General features: G+C 30.7%; 3 protein-coding genes across 3 annotated transcripts; all 3 read left to right on the forward strand.

Annotated features, from left to right (window-relative positions):
* Positions 1–6,345: 6,345 nt before the first annotated feature.
* LOC114742438 (putative GEM-like protein 8) lies at positions 6,346–7,561 on the forward strand. The gene is made up of 4 exons (XM_028930699.1): positions 6,346–6,454; positions 6,554–6,634; positions 6,735–7,009; positions 7,131–7,561. Exons 1-4 carry the CDS (start codon positions 6,346–6,348, stop codon positions 7,305–7,307), a joined length of 642 nt encoding a protein of 213 aa, XP_028786532.1. The 3' UTR covers positions 7,308–7,561.
* Positions 7,562–13,774: 6,213 nt separating this feature from the next.
* LOC114742433 (kunitz-type trypsin inhibitor alpha chain-like) lies at positions 13,775–14,374 on the forward strand. Its single transcript, XM_028930695.1, has one exon. The coding sequence runs from the start codon at positions 13,775–13,777 to the stop codon at positions 14,372–14,374; it is 600 nt and encodes a 199-aa protein (XP_028786528.1).
* A 5,227-nt stretch (positions 14,375–19,601) lies between these two features.
* LOC114742434 (kunitz-type trypsin inhibitor alpha chain) lies at positions 19,602–20,222 on the forward strand. The gene has a single exon (XM_028930696.1). It carries the CDS (start codon positions 19,602–19,604, stop codon positions 20,220–20,222), a length of 621 nt encoding a protein of 206 aa, XP_028786529.1.
* The last annotated feature ends 1,899 nt before the right edge of the window (positions 20,223–22,121 follow it).

Here is a 22,121-nt window from a genome sequence, read left to right on the forward strand (position 1 = left end):
TCACATTGAATAATGAGATATTTATTAATTAATGGTTGTAATTGTGTTTTATTTTTTTTCTAATTTAAAATCACTTTTTATATTTATATATTTGGGTTAATCGGCTAACTGAACCGAAATATTTCAGTTAATTCAATTTCAGTTAGTTTAATTAATCAGTTTCAGTTTGATATTTAAAATTAGCTCTATTAGGTTATTTAGTTAATTCAGTTATTACCAAAAGCCGAATGCTCACCACTAATTCAAAAGGTACCAATGTTTTTTTTTTTGAGCTGACAAAGGTTAACTTGTTAATAAAATAAAATTAAAAATAGATATCAAATTAAAATTAAAAATATATAGATTAAAATGGCTTTTCCCAAATAAATACTTGAGCATGCATGATCAACCAATCCCAAAATAGTTTAAGTAAAAAGGGGATTTACCCAACTTAAAATAATGAAGGGAAAAGGGAGGTGGGTCATAGGTTACCTCCGAATCGGTATAATTGGTGTTGATGTTGACGAGCATCATGTCAAAACTGTTATTCCCATGCCATAGCCACTCCTTTGAGGGCGCGTGTGCGTCATCTCCACTCTAAAATTAAACTGTCAGCCTTTGCTGGGCCTCCCCATCGCTGCGGGGCTTATGGAGGTTAGGTATGATCCGCCTCACACCTCCCCGCCATCCACACCTCATCATCATTATGTTTCACATAATATAATAATAAAATATTTCTCAGTGACTCACATGCATTCTCACCTAAATATACCATTATGAATTTGTGACATTTTTAATAGGAAAAATTCCAAAAAAAAAACCCTTAGAATATAGAAAATTTCTAATTAGGTTCTAAAATTATGCAATCGATAGAAATGGTCAATGATCCAATCTGTCATTTGTAAAATCAAGAGGAATTGACAACTTTGATCCAATATGGAATTCTCTATATTCTAATGGCCTTTTTTAGGATTTTCCCTTTTTAATAATAATCCTAACATTTAATAATTAAAACTCAAGACGCAATGATAAAAACATCCCAATCAATAAAAAAACTACTTAATATAAAAATTAGTTAACTTAAAAAAAAAACTAGCTAAATTAATTATTTATAACAAATAGATTTTATTTTTCTTTAAATATCTTTACTATTCAAGTATATAGGATAACTATTTTGTTAGTCCTTATAATTTTACCTAGTTTTAAATTGAATCCCTATAGTTTTTTTTTTCTTTTTATTAGGTTCTTGTTTGTTCAGTTTTAATGGGGGTCCTTCTGTTACTAACACTGTTAGTTTAAAGAGAGAGGGGCTTATGTGGCAGGCATTCATTGTCTTCTTCCTCCTCAGCTTCTCTCCCTCCCCCCTCCCCTGAATCTCCTTAGAACCATCCGATGCTCTCTCTATATCATCATCGTCTTGCTTGCCCACCTTTTCAACTAACAACCCCCACTCTCCTTCCTCACTCCCCCTTCCATTCTCACTCTCTCTCTCCTTCCTTTCTCTCTCTACTACATTCACTGTCATGAGAAACTCTTCCAAGAACAACAAGTTCTTTGTATGGTAATTACATTACTAGAGCAGAGTATTAAGGGATTTATATTTTGAACAATTATGGTGAAGAACCGAGTTAGGCAAGAAAATGCGGTAATTTCCCACTTTATCTTATATGAGAAATGGAGCTATCTCCAGACATTTGCTAATGAGTTCATAGGAGGTTGATACCTTCACTGCTATGACTTCTATTGGAAACTCAATATTTTATTGTTCAAGGGTTTAACAATACAATTAATGCACAGAGAATTTTGACACTATGAATGTTGGAGACCATATTGTATATATCGTCTTCATTCATAAAATGTAGAGAGAGAGAGTGAGAGTGAGAGTGAGAGTGAGAGTGGAAGGGGGAGTAAGGAAGGAGGGTAGGGGTTGTTAGTTTAAGAGATGGGCAACCAGGACGATGATGATGTAGAGAGAGCGTCAGAGGGTTTAAAGGAGATTTAGGGGAGGAGGGAGGGAGAGAAGCTGAGAAAGAAGACAATGAATGCCCACCACATAAGCCCCTATCTCCTTAAACTAACAGTGTTAGTAACGGAAGGACCCCCATTAAAACTGAGCAAACAATAAGGACATGATTAAAAAAAAAAACTATAGGGACCTAATTTAAAACTGGGTAAAACTATAAGGACTAGCAAATTAATTATCCCCAAGTGTATTGGTTAAAACTATTATTATTATAAAGATTGTCTAGAAAAAATAGATAAATATGAGAGATAAAATGGATTAGGATCTTATATTTAATATCAAAATAAAAATCAAACAAATTCTTATATTAAAAACCGGAGGTAGTATTATGCAAAAGAAAAATTTAATATGAAAGATTAAAAAAATAATGAAACTTTAGGACCAAATTAAAACACTCGGTTAAAGTTTACATTTGGGAACCGAGGAAGCTATCTTCATCTATCAAATAATAATAATTATAACAAAAGAACAAAATATTTTATCGAGTAATTAGGAGGTGAGTTCTTTGCATTATACCAAAGAGTATGATAAATGAATTTTAATGTTTTGTATAATTTCACATGAGATATGCTATATAGCATAATTTACAGCAATTGGTATTATTGATAATTATTTTGTGTGCATGATAGTAAGTTAATAACACAATATACATATAATGCACATTTTAAATGTTAATAATTACTCCTCCGGTCTTTTATATAGAACATAATTATTGAGTTGATTTTAGTCTTAAATATAAAATATATTTATCATATTTATCAATTTTTTTTTAAATTATTCTTATTAATACTCTTTCAACCATAATCAAATAAGAGAGAGATGGAGGATATTAAAAAAGATGATTATGGTATTTAGAAAAAACATATCATATTTCTTATAATTAACTAGCTTACCTAATTTTTTTAATTTAATAAAATTAGTTAAATGGGTAAAGATCAGAGGAGTAATTATTACATAGTTTTCGTAGGTAACGCGCTTTGTATGACTGCATAAGTTTTTTTATTATAAAATAAAAAATGCTTTTCCTTCTCGCGCAAGCTCCTCCGGGTCTCTGTAATGAAGTGCTCCAGAACCCAAAATAGAAAAGCCCATTCATATTTTCCAACCAGGCCCAATTTAAACTTCTACTACGAAGAGAAAACACACATGTATATATATAATAGGAGCCCACCGGGTCTAAGTCTAATAGAAGAAGTTAATCTCTGACAACATGGTGAATTAAGGGGGTGTTTGGATATAACTAAATTATGGTTTGGAGAATAGCTTCTGGAGAATAGATTTTGGGGAGAATAGATTTTTTGAAGAATAGATTTTGTGAAAAAGTGATTCTGAAAAGTAAGAGTGTTTGGATAGTCGTTACCAGAAACACTTTTTACATGTACAAATTACTAAAAAAGGCATAAGTTAATATGATAATTACAGAAAAAATATATTTTATGATATATTTTAATTTGAAGGAATAAAATTGTTAATAATATATTTTTTATTAACATAATTAATAATACATAAGATAATATAATTAATAAATAATTAATATGTATATATTTATAAGATATAAGATTAAATATATTTATAAAAAAAATATGTTTATAAAAAAAAACAAGATACATATCCTATAGGCTCTCACACTCTCCTTTTTTTTTTTCAAAAGCAAAAATTTTTTGCTTTTCCCAAAACCATGGTTTTGGTTTTTTTAAGAGTGTTTGGGTGATTTTTTTCCCAAACCATGGTTTGGGTTATCACCCAAACACCCCCTAAGATTCAAATTTTTACTAAAAGAGATGCTTACATGACAAATAATGTCTCAAACAGGATTACTTGTGCTTACCAAAATATATACATAATAGGAAAAAAAAAAGCGTCGGTGCAATAACGGTTGCTTTACTCTGGGAGATAATATTTTTTGTTATACGAAATGATAACAACAACTTAAGCAGTAAATAATAACTTTTTCTTAACAAATAATAAAAACAACTTAACCAGTATGTATTTATTCTTATAAAAATGAACAGATGCAGTAATATATAATAAAACTGATCTTATGATCATGAACATTAAGCATTTAAGCTAAAATGTGAGGTCTAGGACCTTTGTAAGCAAATTTGGTCGCTGATTGGGTAGCTAAGCTTCGTTGGACAGGGTCTTGCCCTCTGAATTGTATGTTGGCGATCATCGTTACGTAAATTAGTGGCAAATGATCTTCAACAATAGTCTTCATTTGAACCTGGATGATGTTTTTGGTTTTAGTAGCTTAGTTTTTCTTCTTTGCATATTGATTTTTCTAGTGGTGGGGAGAATCACCATGAGACCCCAAAAAAACAAAATAATCAATAAATATAATAATAATTGAACTATCATCTACTATTTGAAACTTGTCATTACGGGTTATTCAGTTCTTACTGTGACTTTTTAATAATTATATTTTTTACTTAGGATTTCAGAGTAATTTTGTTGGCCAAAAAAAAGGAAAAAAGAGATGGGGTCTTCCACTCCTCCAATGCCGGTTTATTCTCTTATTTTCGGACTTCGCTCCTCGTTCCTTATTCCTCACACAAATAATCTCACTTCTTGATTCTCATTATTGATCACAACGCAACATCAAAAATCCATTTTTGCATCCAGTCAATTATATGGGATTCTTTTCTTTTCGTGCAGATAAGACATTTTCCCTATTTTATCTTGATTCTTGTTTCCATAAATATTTTAGCATATCATAAACTAAATATTATTTGAAATATTTTTCTTAATATTTTGTTAACATCAAAAGTAATAATTAGTTGACTGGCGTTGCTAAGAGTTTGATGCTAAGATAGGTGATTCTTCTTAATATGCCGGAAGAAAGATTCTTTCTTTCTTATATACTCCTCTGATCCTAAATATAAGACCTTTATAGTATAAGGGTCTTATATTTAGAACTGGAAGAGTAATTATTTAGTTTGGTTATGTTGAGTATTATTAACTCTATTGGGGTAACCTTCCTAGAAGGCAGCTTTTTTTTTTTAATTTAAATAGTTTTGAATTTGAGATCTCTTATTTAAATGACAACATAAGTATAAAAAATGGGAAGAATTGCTATAAAGTTAAAAGAAAAAAAACATAATAATTAAAAGGTTCAATGGCAATAAAATAGCATCCAATGACAAGTTTTAGTGGGTCATTGAAATTTTTCAATAATTATTTTTTGGGATCTCATTTAATTTTGCCAAAAAAAAAAATTCCCCACGAATAAGAACTTGACCACCACACTTTTATGTTTTTCTTTCTTTCTCTTCCTTTATTCCCTCTGGCCTTTTGTTTCCAGTCGCCGATTAGGATTTAAGACATTGGCCGTTAAGCGCAGATGGATAATCCACGAGACTGCCGAATTGGTATTAATGACTACTCTTTTTGTTGGCCCGTTTTTATAGGCAATATTAGACTCTATTATATAAATCAAAAAGTTAGTTAGAGATAATAAATAAGTAAGAGAGAATGTGTGATGGATAGAAATGATAGTTTGAAAAATAAAATAATAAATATATTGAATATTAATATAAATAATTAATGGGGATAAAATAGGAAATTTATTATAAAAATTTAAGATAACTTGCAATGTTACTTATAATTAAAAGCAAAAAAAGAATGGTAATTGTTGCTTATAAAAAAAAGACGAATAGTATTTTACAAAATATTTGTGATTTCCTCATTTCATCACTTATTCAAAAATGAATTTTTAATTTTTAACAAAAATTAAATTTAGATCATTCAAATTAATAAATGAGACCGTCCTTATATCATCTTCAAACTTAGTCATTTTTATGTCAAAAATCGAGCCGCTGTTAGTTCAACTAACTATAATCATTATTAGTACATAAATATAAAAACTAACAAATTATATTGTTAACAAACTCTAACAAATCATAGTGTTAAGTGTTAACAAGCCGTGTATATTAATATTTGTTGATCTATAATATATATGACTCATATTTAAATAACAAAAAAAATTGTACTATATTTTTGTACTAAAAAAACTAAGACTATTTTAGTATTTAGTTGACTAAGAAGGTGGAAAAGTCAGCGTTCACACTACCAATTACCAAAGTTGGCTTTATACTTCTCTACACAGTGAAATGCCAGGAAACTTCTCAAACATGTTCTAGGAAGCCAGCATTCTCTGAAAAACGCGTTCTAGGAAACGGGATTGCCTTTTCCCTTGCCCCAGCCGTATCAAAGCAGCATAAGATTTGGCGAATATAATCTATTACTTCTTCAATAACTACGTCATAGTCTCTTCCCTTCTCAGCATCTATCATTTGCTTTTCATACACCAGCTTGCATTTCAGATTTGAGTCTTCTTCTTCCCGATGAGTTCCTCATATACCACTCCAGAAAGATTTTCTTCTCTCTCAAAACCTGTCAATTCACTTCAAAGTCCTACTTCCTCCTACGATAGCTTTAACTCCATCCAAACAAGTAAGAAGCATAAACTATACATTTTATTCGTTTTTCTCAGTCCATAATATATTGTTGGTCAAATTTTCATGGGTTTCTCTTAATCTCTTGAAATTGCAGATAAAGAAAAGGAAGATATAGCGCAGAAGAATATCTCAGGCAGGAAAAATAGCACTTTTGCATACAGGATCTGTGAACATGGTAGGTCAGATTTCAGTTTAACAGATCAGGCTAAAGCAAAGCAAATGCTAGTTTTCTGATGAAATCGTTGTTTGTTAACTCAACACCTGTGAAATTGCAGTGAAACTGGGTCCAAAGCTGTCAGAAACTCTGAAGGGAAAGTTGAGCTTGGGGTCAAAGATCATACAAGAAGGTGGAAGAAGGAACATTTTCAAGCGTATTTTTGGGATGGAAGATGATGAACAGCTTTTGAAAGCTTCACAGTGTTATTTGTATACAACGGCTGGTCCTATTGCAGGCGTTCTCTTCATTTCCACAGAAAAAATTGCATTTTGCAGCGAAAGGCCCATGAACTTCTCTTCTTCCACAGGAGATTTAGTCAGTGCACCTTACAAGGTAGTCTTGATCTGTTAAAACCCATATATATATGTGTGTGTGTGTGTGATCGAATTGATGTGTAATTATTGTAATGTATTGTACTGTGTTGATATGAAAGTTGGTGGGGTTAATTATGCAGGTTTTGATACCAATAGAGAAGATAAAAGAGGCCAGTGAGAGTGAGAATGTGAACAAGTCAGAACAGAAGTTCATTGAGATAGTGACTAAAGATGGCTCTGAGTTTTGGTTTCTGGGGTTTCTGCGGTATGAGAAAGCTTTAACAAATCTCCAGAAAGCCATTTCTATGGCCAGTTAGATCTCACCACGTAACTAAATTCTTGAACTTTTGTCAGAGTCTCTAATGTATAAATCATGAAATGTGTGTGTATGTATATATGTGCGCGCGCGCACCCTTTGCACAAGTATTAGAGTTTGACTTTTTTTTTTTTTTTGGGGCTCTTTGTATTAAATGGAGATTGATAGTTAGTATTAAATTTTGTTTATATTTTACTGAATTATTCAATGTCAACCCGCCGCTGATGCTTTGTCTGAACGAAAAGCTTTTGATTATTATTTTTTGCATGCCTTGAAAAGCCACTAATTTACAAGATTAAGCTTTTTTCATGTATATATTGATATTGTTGATGACAACTGCCTTCCAAATTAATGAGACGCATGTGAAGTTGGCAAGTATAAGGATTTATATTTATTAGATGTTGTCTTGGTTCCTTCAAATTTCAAACCTGCCACTCTTGAAAAAGAATTTGATTGAATAAAAAATTATTAGAGTAGAAGTCCAAAATGTATAGAGGAAGAAGGAATATTCAGCCTCGAAATACTTAAAGGAAATAATTGTTCTCAATTTATTATTAAAATTTAGAAGCTGCCCCACTGGCGAAAAATTTAAGATAAAAAGAAATGGAAAAGGGTTAATGCTATTTTTAATTATCAAAATTTAATCTTATTTTAATTTTAGTCCTTGAATTCTAAAATCAGTAATTCTGATTCTTGATTTTGGTTTTATTCCTTAAAAACATTATTTTAAGAACTAAATATTTGTAAGCAGGAATAAATAAAGTCAAATTTTAAAGACAATAATTAAAATGAAGTCAATATAAAATGAGTAAGTAACCATTGAACTTGGAGACCTTTGGTTGGCAGGCAAGCATGTTTGGACTGTCTGGCAAAAAATAGAAAAGTATGCTTGGACAAATAAGTAGGAAAAACGTGTTTTTAATTTTTGTCAAATTGGTTTTTTGGTACTTTAATTGGGCCAAAAATGAAAAAAAATCATTTTGTGTGGGCTATAAGCTGAGTGCCCACTCACTTGAAAAGACCTTTAAAAGGTCCATCTTTAATAGGCTTAATCATTGGCTGAACCCGGTGGGAAAAAAGCTGGCTGAACCCATTTGACTTTCGAGGGAAAAAGTCGATCAGGGTCAATATGGGCTGTCTTTCTTTTTTGAGCCTTCCTTCGCCTAGCTTTTTAGTCACAGGACAAAGTTTGTGCCAATTTTACCCCCCCAAAAAAGTTTGCCATAAAAATTTTCTATAATTAATTGCACTGGCCCAAAATTTAAATAATTTTTTTAAAAAAGTAAAATTAAAGTTCTTGAATGTACCTAGTTCTAATTTTCTTTCAATACAATTCTATATTTCATTTTTGGGTTAATATAAATTTTCGTCCTTTAAATTTGTTTTTGTTTTGGTTTTAGTTTTTTAAATTTCTGTCATGATAGTTGTTAACCGTTACACCTTAAGTTGTTAGCGACTATATTTTTAGTTGTCAATGCATGCTTTAAAAAAAGATACATATAATTTGGTAATTAAACAAATAAAATATCTATTTTGGAACTTCAAAAAAATAATTTGATAATTTCAAGAGATATTTTTTTATTTAATTTTCTTTTGTGGGACTTTATTGCAATTTTTTCATAAATATAGTATTAAAATAAACAATTAAGAGGAGTCAAATAGAACACCTACTAAGAAAATTGGGAGAATTTCAATTAAAGACCGCAGAAGACAATTTATATCAATCAAGGACCAAAACTTTCTGAAATTTCACTACAGGACCAAAAGACCAAATTGAAATTAAAATTTAGAGTGAGATTACAATAATACCCCTCCCTTTTTATGTTATTAAAAAATAAATATTAACTAGAAATATTGTTCCGGCCACCGGTGCTCAGGTGGTTACCGCCGGGAGTCTGGCCATTGGTGGCCGGAACAGTAGCTCCAGCCGGCCTCCAGTGGCCGGAATTTTTTTTGTTTAAAACAAAGTAGCCAAGAGAGGGTTTGAACCCATAACCCCTTGGTACACCAAAAAATTTGCAACCACCAAGCTAAGCAACCCATTCAAACATAAGTTGCAAATAAAAATATATATAACAAAACAAACGCAACTGTTTGAGTGTAAGTAAACAAGTGAAATTAGACGATTTACAAGTGGAATTCAGCAATTTACAACAAAAATTAGGCAATCTACAAATAACATAATAGAAGTCATAATCCCAAATGCAAGTGTTTAAGTGCAAATGAGCAAGTGAAATTTGAAGATTTACAACAAAAATTTATGAATTTACAACCCAAATTTAGCAAATAAAAGAGAATGCACAACCCAAAATTTAATTGTTTGAATGTAAGTGAACAAGTGAAATTTGACGATTTACAAGTGGAATTCAGCAATTTACACCAAAAATTAGGTAATTTACAAATAACATAATCGAAGTCATAACCTCAAATACAAGTATTTAAATGCAAATGAGCATGTGAAATTTGAAGATTTACCACAAAAGTTTATGGATTTACAACCCAAATTTGGCAAACACAGGAGAATTCACAGCCCAAAATATAAGTGTTTGAGTGTAAGTGAACAAGTGAAATTCGACGATTTACAAGTGGAATTCAGCAATTTACAACAAAAATTAGGCAATTTACAAATAACATAATTGAAGTCATAACCCCAAATGCAAGTGTTTAAATACAAATGAGCAAGTGAAATTTGAAGATTTATAACAAAAGTTCATGAATTTGCAAGAGAATTAGGCAAACACAAGAGGATTCACAACCCAAAATGCAAATGTTTGAGTGTAAGTGAATAAGTGAAATTCGACTTGCATTTGAGGTTATAACTTCGATTATGTTATTTGTAAATTGCCTAACTTTTGTTGTAAATTGCTGAATTCCACTTGTAAATCGTCGAATTTCACTTGTTCACTTACACTCAAACACTTACATTTTGGATTGTAAATTCTCCTGTGTTTGTCAAATTTGGATTGTAAATCTATAAACTTTTGTGGTAAATCTTCAAATTTCACTTGCTCATTTGCACTTAAACACTTGCATTTCGGATTATGACTTCTATTATGTTATTTGTAGATTGTCTAATTTTTGTTGTAAATTGCTGAATTTCACTTGTAAATCGTCAAATTTCACTTTTTCACATACATTCAAACACTTACATTTTGGGTTGTGCATTCTCTTGTATTTGCTAAATTTGGGTTGTAAATCCATAAACTTTTGTTGTAAATCTTCAAATTTCATTTGCTCATTTGCACTTAAACACTTGCATTTGGGATTATAACTTTTATTATATTATTTGTAGATTGCCTAATTTTTGTTGTAAATCGTCTAATTTCACTTGTTCACTTATATTCAAACAGTTGCATTTGTTTTGTTATATATATTTTTATTTGCATTTTATGTTTGAATGGGTTGCTTGGCTTGGTGGTTGTAAACTTTTTGGTGTGCCAAGGGATCATGGGTTCAAACCCTCCCTTGGCCACTTTGTTTTAAATAAAAAAAATTTCGGCCACCGGAGGCCGGCCAGAGTTACTGTTCCGGCCACCGGTGGCCGGACCTCCGACCTCCGGTAGCCGGAACAGTATCTCCGATTAATATTTTTTTTAATAAAATAAAAGGGGAGGGGTATTATTGTAATCTCACTTTAAATTTTAATTTCAATTTGGTCCCTTGGTCCTGCAGTGAAATTTCAGAAAGTTTTGGTCGTTGATTGATATAAATTGTCTTCTGCCTTCCTTAACTGAAATTCTCCCAAGAAAATTTGAGACATCCTACAAATATTTCTTATAAGCAGGGAGAAGATATAGATTAGATGGTATAGTATGGTAGTTGTTTCTTATGAAAGCTCATGGTTAACGTAACACCTCACATAATTATATCTACATACGTGATAAAATATTTTATTTAAAAGTTCTTAAGTATTTCTAACACTTCAACTGGTCATAATTTTAAAATATTTCTGACATAATTTAACAACATAAACTATTGAAATCTTATAGTCATGACAAATAAAAATATAACATAGCATGTGTTTGAAGAGCGCAAAAGCCATCACGGCTCACTCTATTGATGCCTTCCCTTAATTCTTACTAGATCTTTCACCTGAAAATGTTAATGTAAAGAGTGAGATCAAACGTCTCAATAACTACTGAAATTCTAACCTATACAAACAAACTATATATGATAAACAAAAATCTGTTTATATGTGTATATATATTTATGTATGAAAATCACAGATTTTATTCATTCATCTCAATTTCATTTTTGATTCAACAATATACCAACATCATTTTTCCAATATATTCAAAAATAATACAATATGCAGCCTCCTTTATATCATTGTCCACTCTTATACTGCTGACTGGAGTCATAGGCTAACACATAGTCCAATAGGAACTAATCCATTTTACTGAATTATTTTAAGCTCATCGATATTGAAGATATATCTGGCCAAAGATATAAAGCTCTTGTTCGGACTATAGCTCCCCTCCTTTGCAAATAAAATAAGGAGGTGTCACATGTCCCACAACTCTAATGAATTCTCGGTCAAAGGAAAACATGAAAGAAGGTTCCCTAACAACTGTTATCCAATATCCACTGTGCACCGAGTGATGGTATACCACGTGGTAATTTATATCCATACAAATCTCCTTCTATTTTTAGTCCAACAATACATATATCAGATGCAAATAATGTTACATCATAAATACGTCTTCAAATATATTATTAAAAATAACATAGTAATAAAATTTCTGTATCATTTAATAGCAACTCATAATAATTTCATAGATATCAATATATTTAAATATTGATCATAATCAATAGTAATAAATCTTAACAAAATCAAGTAACATATCAAAACATTTATTTGAAAAATCATAATATTATATTTTAGTAATATAAAAATTAGTAAATCCACAATATAATCATACACAATTCACATGTACAAGAAAGAATTTTTAGAGTTACTTGGTATGGTTTAGCTTACAAATATTCACAAAATTACTCTAAAATTCTCAAGAGTCTACAAAATTACATATAAATATTTATTAATATAAAACTCAAAACTATTCTTAAAACTATTTTAAAATTCTAAGACTACCCTCTAAACTAAAATTACAAAAATATTAACTCTTCCCAAATTTTGCTATTTATAATGGATATAATATTATTTTAAAAATATAATTTACATATAAGACTATTTAAATTTTAATAACTTAAGTAAATATATTTTTATTACCCAAAAATCTAAATATTTCATATTAAAATCTCAATTATTTATTATAGTCTCATTTGAAATTTTTTCTTAAACTAATCAATTCTTTTGAATTATAAATAAATTGTAACTATATCTAATTTCATATAATTCTCAATTTACAATTTTTCAAGCTTTTAAAAATTATTTTAAAAATATATCTTTAACCTATTTAACATTCAAACTGATTAAAATCTCAATAATATATTAAATAATTTAAATAAATTATTTAGCTTAAAATTAATTGGTAAAAACATACTATATGTCTTTGAATAACAAATTTTTCAACTAAAATTTTAATTTAAAATTCTCAAAATTGAACAAATATAAACTGATTAAATTTCTAAATAATAAATCTTTAAATTTCTACTATCATATATTATCAAAACTCTATATTTACTCCACATCCAAATGGTAAAATTTTCTCTAAACATTATAATGATACTCATAACATAAAACTCTGAATATATAGGAAATATTTATAAAGAAAATATGATAAAAAGAAATATATTTGTGTAACTAAATGATCTAAAAAACTTATCCTAATCTCTCTTCCTTTGGCTTGAATAAATAATTGAGGTGAGGATATTTAATACCCCTCATTTAATTCCTTCCACCGCTCCTTCCTAATTTTTCCTTCCACAGTGCATTTTAATTAACTTTCCGTTTTTTTCAACTTTCCCCCATTTTTTCTTTGTTCTTCATTAAACCTTCCTCCAAAATTCTTTCTTTATTAATACAACCACTCCTCCTCCCCCATCTTTTCCACCGAATTCGGGGAAAAAGATTACTTTTATATTTTTTTGGGGTAAAAATAATAATAAAATATTATTATATATATTTAATTACAATTTTCTTTTTAAAAAAATAGTATGTTACAGTTAATGCATGTAACAAGATGCTTCTTATTTAGTGCGAGTTTAGAATAACTTATAAATAACTTTTTAATCATGATTTACGAAATATAAAATAAGTATATGAAATAAATTTTATTTCAATTTCCATAAAACATATTCATAAGTGATTTTAACATCGTGCCAAATAAGGCCTTAGACAGCACAATATATTTTGTGGGCATAAAGGAATGGCATAAAAGCAGTGACTTACTATGAAAGAAACAGAAGACCTTCACATGATGCAACATAACTATGTATCTATATATACACATCTTAGCGTGTATATGGAACCACACAGCCTGTAGCTTTTCTAAAAACTCGACCAAGATGAAGAATATTGTGTTGCCTCTGCATCCCTTCATCTTGTTCTGCCTCTTTCTCTTTGCCTTGCCCACAAGTAATCTTGCCCAAGAATTACTCGATGCGGATGGCGACATTTTAAGAAATGGAGGTTCATACTACATACTTCCAGCTTTCAGAGGAAAAGGTGGTGGCCTTGAACTTGCCAGGACTGAAGGCGACACCTGCCCTCTCACCGTCGTCCAAGCTCGCTCCGAGACTTCTAGGGGCTTGCCGGCGGCAATCTGGACCCCCCCTCGAATTGCCTTTCTTTCATCGCACTTTTACCTCAACATTGAATTCGAACCGAAAAATCCATCCACCTGCCACCACCATGAATCTAGATTACGGTGGAATGTTGAAGAAGAATCACAACAAGTGAAGATTGCATCCGAGGATCAACACCGCGTCGTCTTTGAGCGATTTCAAACCCGGCCATATGGAGATGACTACAAGCTTGTTTACTGTGGAGGTAATAGAGATGCCTGTAAGGATCTGGGAATTTCCATTGACGATGAGAACAATAGACGTTTGGTTGTGAAGAATGGAGACCCACTCGCAGTTCGGTTCGTGAAGGCTAATCGCTGAGAAGGCGACTACGCTGGAATGGGCGTTGTTTGATGATCGATCATCTCTCTCGCTTATGCTTTTCCTTGCTTTTTAAAGTTTATATATGCAGTCAAGTTGTAATACGAGGAGCTTCTTCCTTATCAGTTTCCGCGGTAGCATGCAATCTATAATAAGACTGGACTGTGCTTGTTTATCTCTCTAGTTAACAACTAAGATCACTAATTTTATCGGTTGATATGTCCATGTGCTAGTGAACCCCTTGTCGTGCCGTTATCTTTTTTACAGAAATTGCCACGTCATATCAATAGATGTGGCATCCTACATGCCATCTTATATAAGTTATTATCTCCGGTCATAGTTATAAGACTTCGTTTATAGTTTACAAACAAAGTCTTATGACTAGGACCAGGGGTAGTATTAATTTAATTGAACTTTTAGATCTATTGTGCATGACCTCCTTGATATTTCAAAATTTAAATGTAACATCCTATACTTTAGAGGTTTTTATGCACCTAACTTTAAGTTCAGGAAGATTTTATAAAATTAATAACTTACATATGATGCTATGTAGATGTGCCATGTGTCTTCTATTGATCTGATGCGTCAATTTCTGTCAAAAAGATAATGACAATTTAATGGTAAGTAGTATATCGTATATGGTTATAGAAAAAGAGGGTTAGGGTAGTTAAATTTAAACTTTAAAATATTAAGGAGGATATGTCCACTCAAAATTTAGAGAGGTTTTAATATAACTTAATCTATATGTATTCAAAAACTTGAACTCATATAAGATCTTAATTGGATTTGAACAGTTTGCGCAATAATTGATCTAAGTTCGATAGATATTCTTTCTGCAACATATCGATCGATCTTGGTTCGAAGTTGGAACCTTATTTTGTACATTTTTTTCACTTCCGTCGTCCAAGTTATTCCAACATCGATCTAGCAAGCTAATCACTTTTTGGTACATCACTATGATACAATGAAATGCTAATTGAATGAGTAATTTATCGGTCCGCTCTAGATTACTTTAATTTCGATCTTTTAATTTAATTATTAGTTACATTTTTCAGTCACTGCTTATAAGCTTAAATAAATTCTTCTAATTTATGATTTACACATATATATATTTATTTTTCCGGTCTAGAATTTTATATTTTATACCCAAAAAATTAACAGATACAAACAAAAGATAACAAAAGATCCACATATCCTTAAGGTCTTTGTGTGTGTATGATAAATCACAATTTTATATTTTGGTATCATAATATAATATTTCTTATGAAAATTTTATGTAATATTTTAATGTACATTTAAAATACATCAATTTAATGAATCCCAGAAACAGGAACCAATATATATAAATTTAATTATGAACAAAAGTTAAATTCCAGGGATAATAAAGTTCTGGTTCATTAAGTTTGTGTTAGTTATGACAGATTTGGTTGTTTCTGAAATTTAGTTTTAATTATCAATCGAGTTCCTAGTTATCCGTTTGGTTGAGAAGAAAAGTTGGGAGGGAAAAAATGGGAGAAGAGAAAATGGGAAGAAGAAAAAACTAAAAAGAAAATATTATGACCCATATTATTTGGACGGAAGAAAGAAAATAAGAAGAAAAAATGAGTAAATACATGAATAACTAAAATACTCTTATTTCTATGTCAAAATATTATGTTTAAAATCAAATTAAATATCACAATAAGAAATTATATTAATATTAATATCATCAAATAATTTAAAATAAAATCAGTTAACAAAAATATATCATAATATTATCATATTCAAAAATAAAATAGTTTAGTTTGTTATTTTTTAAGAGAAAAATAAAAAGATGGATTTTTTAATTAAGTCTAATAGAAGAAACTAAATAATATATATTATTTAAAATTATTGTTAAATAATAAAAATAAAGTTGAAAAAGACAGAGAAATGCATATGCGTGTGTGTGTAGTTATGCGAAATCCCTTTATTGCATTGAATGTTAAAAAATGGAGTTTCTAATGTTGGTTTGCAATTTGGCCGCTGTACAGTCAGATAATTTTGCTAAATTGAAGGGAAAAAACTGTGTGATGGAAAACTTTGTCACCCGTTCGATTCTCTTCAATAGAAGACAATAGATTAAGAATTTTCTTAAATTAACAGTGAGCTAAGAAACCTTCGATTTGGGCTCTTTATAGACGGGATCAATACATATAGTAATCTCAGTAGCACACATAATACTTGACCAGTTCTTATTGTGATTTACAACTTGTCTCATGGGAGTGTCGAATGTAGATATTACGTGATCTGTTACATGAATGACGTCATTAAGACAAAGGTTGCTAGGAAATTAGACGAGATAAATAGAAGTTACATGGTGATTCTTTAATTTTTTTACATTTTTGATCTAGTTGACTAATGACTTTGTTTTTTTTTTTTAATTTATAGGCATTTTGCAATAGTGTGGAGTATGAACTTGACAAAATCAACCCAATGAGGAATGCTTTGTCAGGACATTACTTGAAAATATGGGTACGTTTATGAACATTTAGTGTAGTTGAAGTTCAAAATTTTGATGCTAATAATTGAATATAGGTTTTTTAGTTCATTTTTTATTAGGTTGAGTTGAACTATGGATTGGTTAAGTTGTTGATTATTAGATTTAGTTGAATTAGGATTGAAAAATTTAGTTATCTTAGTGTTAAATTTGAGTTTTAGTATTGAATTCATTAAATTTAGTTTATTAAAAATTGTATCTTAACTTTGAATTGATTTTGCATTATTTTGTTTTGTTTTACTTGCTGGATGTTTTGATTTGGTATTGCAAGAAAGTTGTATATAAATTAAAACAAATTTATATAAAAAATTTTAAACTTTTCCAAAAGTGAACCCCATAAAACATTTTTTAGCAGTTATAAAAGAGGTTTTTTGTAGTGCTGAATATTTGTAAATTAGTTATCTAATCATTATATTAAGAACAAAAGGTAATACTCGTTCTAGTATTTATTATAAGAGATCACTAACTAATTCACATGCATCTATAAAAACAGTTAAACGCATTAAATTTGTTATAAAACTCAAGTGATCTCTGATATTATCATAACTAACTACATCAAATTCCAATATCATATTAGTTTCTACTACCCTTATTAAACATGGGCATATATGAAAAAAAGTTACTTATTACTCATTAAAACTATCATCATTTCTTATAAAAAGGGCTAAATTTTTTTTTCTAAATGACCTTTCATAATAAAATTAGAGAAGCTAGAGGGTGTTTGAATGAAACCAAACCATAGTTTGGAGAATAATTTTTGGAGAATAGATTTTGTGAAAAAATGATTATGTTAAAGTGAGAGTGTTTAGATAGTTGTTATCAGAAGTACTTTTTATATGTGCAAATTACTAAAAAAGGCGTAAGTTAATATGATAATTACATAAAAAATAGATTTTATAATATATTTTAATTTGAAGGAATAAAATTGTTACTAATATATTTTTTACCAACATAATTTATAATATATAAGATAATGTAATTAATAAAGAATTAATATGTGTATATATAGTTATAAAATATAAAATTAAATATGTTTAGAGAAAAATGACTTTTTTTTTGCTAACAGAAAAATATTAATTTTTTTAAAAGATTTTAAACATGAAATCTCATAACATTTTTTCACAACTAGTTTTTGTAACAACGTACTATCTCCGATCTTTAATATAATAAATTAATTAATTGTTACTACATGTACATATATTTATAAAAATATAAGAGTAAAATTTTTTTTGGAGAAGATGAATTACTTTGTTATAAACAGAAAATTATCAATTTTTCGTGAAAATTATTAATTTGGGTGTTTTTGACCAAAATATACTGTTGCTTTCATTTGACACCTAATTATCACTCAAATGACACAGCTTTCACTCCCTAGAAGCAACAATTTTTCACTTCTCATCAAACCATGGTTTCAGCTATAATTAAGTTTTCAAAAAAATTGAGGTTGTTTAAATGTCATCTTATCTAAACTATAGTTTTGTCTTCCAAACTATAGTTTTGGATGTCATCCAAACAGACTCTAAGAATATATAGAAACTTATAAGCAGACTTTTCTCTTAATATAAAATTCTATATTTTCTTTCATTATTTTAGTCTTTAGTATTATGTACAAGAATTTCATAACTGAGTTGATTTACTAAATTTTTTTTTTTTTGATAAGAAAGAAAGCAAGAATAGATCTACTCTCCAATTTCGATCCAGCATCCCTCTGCATTCCTGAATTAGAGCGGCGTATTCATGCAGATCATTGCATCCTTTCTTCACCAACGCGATTGCCTCAACACAATCACTATACAAGTTAATACTCTTCAAACCTCCATCCCAGGCTCGTCTGAGTCCCATTAGACAGCCCCATAGTTCTGCTAACAGGGCATCACCTTCTCCCATATATGGAAGGTCCAAGCATCTCCATATCGTCCTTGGGGATTTAGAATGTAACCCCACAACTCGCCATACCCCTGGCAAGCGACGCCGCACCATCCACGACCACTGATTTACTAAATTATATATATATATATATATATATATATATTTCAGAACTCAGTTACATCAAGTATACGTGGGTGTTGTACGAAATAAGGAGAGGCAGGTAAGCTGCAAAGTGTCACACATGCAAATATGCATTTATAATGGAGCGTGCAGGAACACTGATCTAGAGTACGGCTCATCATTATATGTCCCGTGAGAAAGATAGAAACAAGCGGAAAGAACAGACTGTTGTATCATCACATGCGACTCTGACACTATCACTTCTAACATACTCTTGGTATTAAAAAAAGAAAGTATTAAATTAATAAAAAAATTTAATTTTATTTTTATTAAAAAATTTTCCCTAAATTTACAAATATTTTGATTTCTTTTTTTCTTTTTTTGAGAATCAAATAAAAATAAAATTAAAAAACAGATATTAAATATATTATAAATGACTTATATTTAATACTGCAGCTTTCCTCTACCCCTGACTTAATTGTATTTAGTATCAAAGAGTGGAGAGAAGCTGTCTTTAGTGCATGTAACAAGTTTCTTATGTAGACAGCACGACATATTTTGTGGGCATAAAGGAATCGCATAAAGGATATGAATTAATGAAAGAAACAAAAGACCATCACATGATGCAACGTAACCATATATCTATAAATACAATGACCTAGCTTGTATATAGAATCACAGTACTTAGAAGGCTATAGTTTTTCTAAAAACTCGAATAAGATGAAGAATATTTCGTTACCTTTGCATTCCCTCCTCTTCTGCCTCTTTCTCTTTGCCTTGCCCCCAAGTAATCTTGCCCAAGAATTGCTCGACGTGGATGGCGAGATTCTAAGAAACGGAGGCTCATACTATATACTTCCAGCTTTCAGAGGAAAAGGCGGCGGCCTTGAACTTGCCAAGACTGAAGGCGAAACCTGCCCTCTCACCGTCGTCCAAGCTCGCTCCGAAACCGACAGAGGCTTGCCGGCGAGCATCTGGTCCCCACCTCGAATTGCCATTCTCAGGCCAGGATTTTCCCTTAACATTGAATTTCGACCCAGAAATCCATCCGCTTGCCACCGTGAATCTAGCTTGCAGTGGAAGGTTGAAGAAGAATCACAACAAGTGAAGATTGCATCCCAGGATGAACAGCGCGGCTTTGGACCATTTCGAATCCGGCCATATAGAGATGACTACAAGCTTGTTTACTGTGAAGGTAGTAGCGATCGCTGCAAAGATCTGGGGATTTCCATTGACGAAGAGAACAACAGGCGTTTGGTTGTGAAGGATGGAGACCCACTCGCAGTTCGGTTCGTGAAGGCCAATCGTAGAGGCGACTATGCTGGAATGAGCGTTGTTTGATGATCACCATGACTTCTACTTTTTGTTGTTTGTTGAAGTTGATGCAGTCATGTTGTAATAAGAGGAGCTTCCTTACCAGTTTCCGTCATAGCCACTTATAATAAGACTGCACTACTGTACTTGTTTATTACTCTAGCTAGTTAACGAATAATCGATTTTATTCAATCGATATCCACACGCTAAGATATACTTGTTACTCCTATGATCCTAAATATAAAACTAATTTTATAGTGTAAATTACACTATAAAATAGGTCTTATATTTAAGACAAAGAAGTATTTTTATTTCAAAATCCTTCTGTATAATCTGAATCCAAACCGAACTAATTTTAGATATCTTAGACTTGAACAGTCCTGGCAATTCAAAGTAAGATATTTTCTGCAGCATATATATGTATATCGGGGGTTGCAACTGTATTTTCTATATTCTTTCCACTTCCTTCCAAGTTCCAACACCGATCTATAGGCTAATCACTTTTAACTTTGCAAATGGAAGAAACAAAAATGAATATCATACCATGCATCGAAGGAGTTACAGTTTTCATAGGTGAACGGGCTAGGAGCTGACCGAGAATATTTAGTTTAATTTGACCGTTAGTTAGCAGCCTCAATGGCATAGGATTTTTGGCCATAAAAGTTGAAAACGAAAGAAACAAACGCGAATATCATGTACCATGCATTGAAGAAGTTACAGTTCTTATCGTTGAGCGGCCGAGGCGCTGATCGAGATGATTTAGTTTAATTTGACCGTTAAATAATTAGCAACCTCAACGGGGCCGGCCACCGCCATTTCCTTCAAAAGCTGGGATTATGTAATATGAGCCTCCCTTGAGCAGAACGTCGCCATCCACGTCAAGCAGACGATAATGGTGGGCAAGAGTTGTTAGCTAGCGTACATGGTGAAGGCAGAGAGGAAGGTGAAGCCATGAAAACGCAACGCACTCTTCATTTTCTTTCAAGATTTTGAGAAGAAGGACCACCTATCTGTATCGTTTCTCGTGTGCTGTGCAGCTTGAAGGCTCTATATCTATATTAAGGCATTTTACGTTGCATCTTGTAATTTTGGTTCTTATATATATATATATATATTATTATCAGTCTTTAATATAAGAATCAGTTGATTAATTTAGAAAAACTATGAAAGTTACTAAATGACTTGAAACTATTTATATTTATCATTTTTCTCCAAACTAATTTATCTCACTTATAAATTAATATATAATCTAATGATCCATATAAGTATTTTAAAAAAATTATATAATGTATGGTATACTTAAAGAATTTAGTAACTTCTTTAATCTTTTCAAATTACTTATTAGGTTTTATACTAAAAACTGGAGGTAGTATGTATATATATTACATGGTACGCACCCTGTGCGATAAAACGACATGTGGTGGTGTCAAAATTTTGAAGAGCATTTTTGTTGTGTATATTTAGACAGCACCTTCTGTGTGTGCATGCATGTCTCTGAATCTTGATGGTGTATTGTTTTGTGATATATACTACCTCCAGTCCTAATTATAAGAGCCAGTAGTTGACTAATTTGAGGAGATTAAGGAAGTAAGTTGAGTTAGTTATTTGTTTTAAATAGGTGTTGTCTTTCCTAAAATATTATTGCTAATCAAGTGTATTGATTAGAATGATCATTGTTAGAAGGGCTATTTTGAAAAAAAATGTATAAATATAAGAGACAAAGTAGATTGGGTCTTATATTTAGGACCAAAATAAAAGTCAAACAGAATCTTATATTAAGGACCGGAGGTAGTATGTGCATGTCCTTTGCACCATGCACGCAACATACTAAATTACTAACAACACGTTAACCCAAAAGAAAAAAAAATTTACTAACAACACCTGCACGTATCAGGAAACAAAAAACATGTGTAGGACCTGAAATGC

Source organism: Neltuma alba, unplaced genomic scaffold, assembly GCF_004799145.2.
Source record: "Neltuma alba isolate B1F8T4 unplaced genomic scaffold, ASM479914v2 tig00003763_pilon, whole genome shotgun sequence".
Lineage (NCBI taxonomy): Eukaryota > Viridiplantae > Streptophyta > Magnoliopsida > Fabales > Fabaceae > Neltuma > Neltuma alba.

Coding starts and splice junctions, on each gene's coding strand:
- LOC114742434 (XM_028930696.1), top strand. CDS start 19,602: ATGAAGAATATTTCGTTACCTTTGCATTCCCTCCTCTTCTGCCTCTTT.
- LOC114742438 (XM_028930699.1), top strand. CDS start 6,346: ATGAGTTCCTCATATACCACTCCAGAAAGATTTTCTTCTCTCTCAAAA. Junction 6,635..6,734: donor ATACAGGATCTGTGAACATG/GTAGGTCAGATT, acceptor GTGAAATTGCAG/TGAAACTGGGTCCAAAGCTG. Junction 7,010..7,130: donor TAGTCAGTGCACCTTACAAG/GTAGTCTTGATC, acceptor TTAATTATGCAG/GTTTTGATACCAATAGAGAA.
- LOC114742433 (XM_028930695.1), top strand. CDS start 13,775: ATGAAGAATATTGTGTTGCCTCTGCATCCCTTCATCTTGTTCTGCCTC.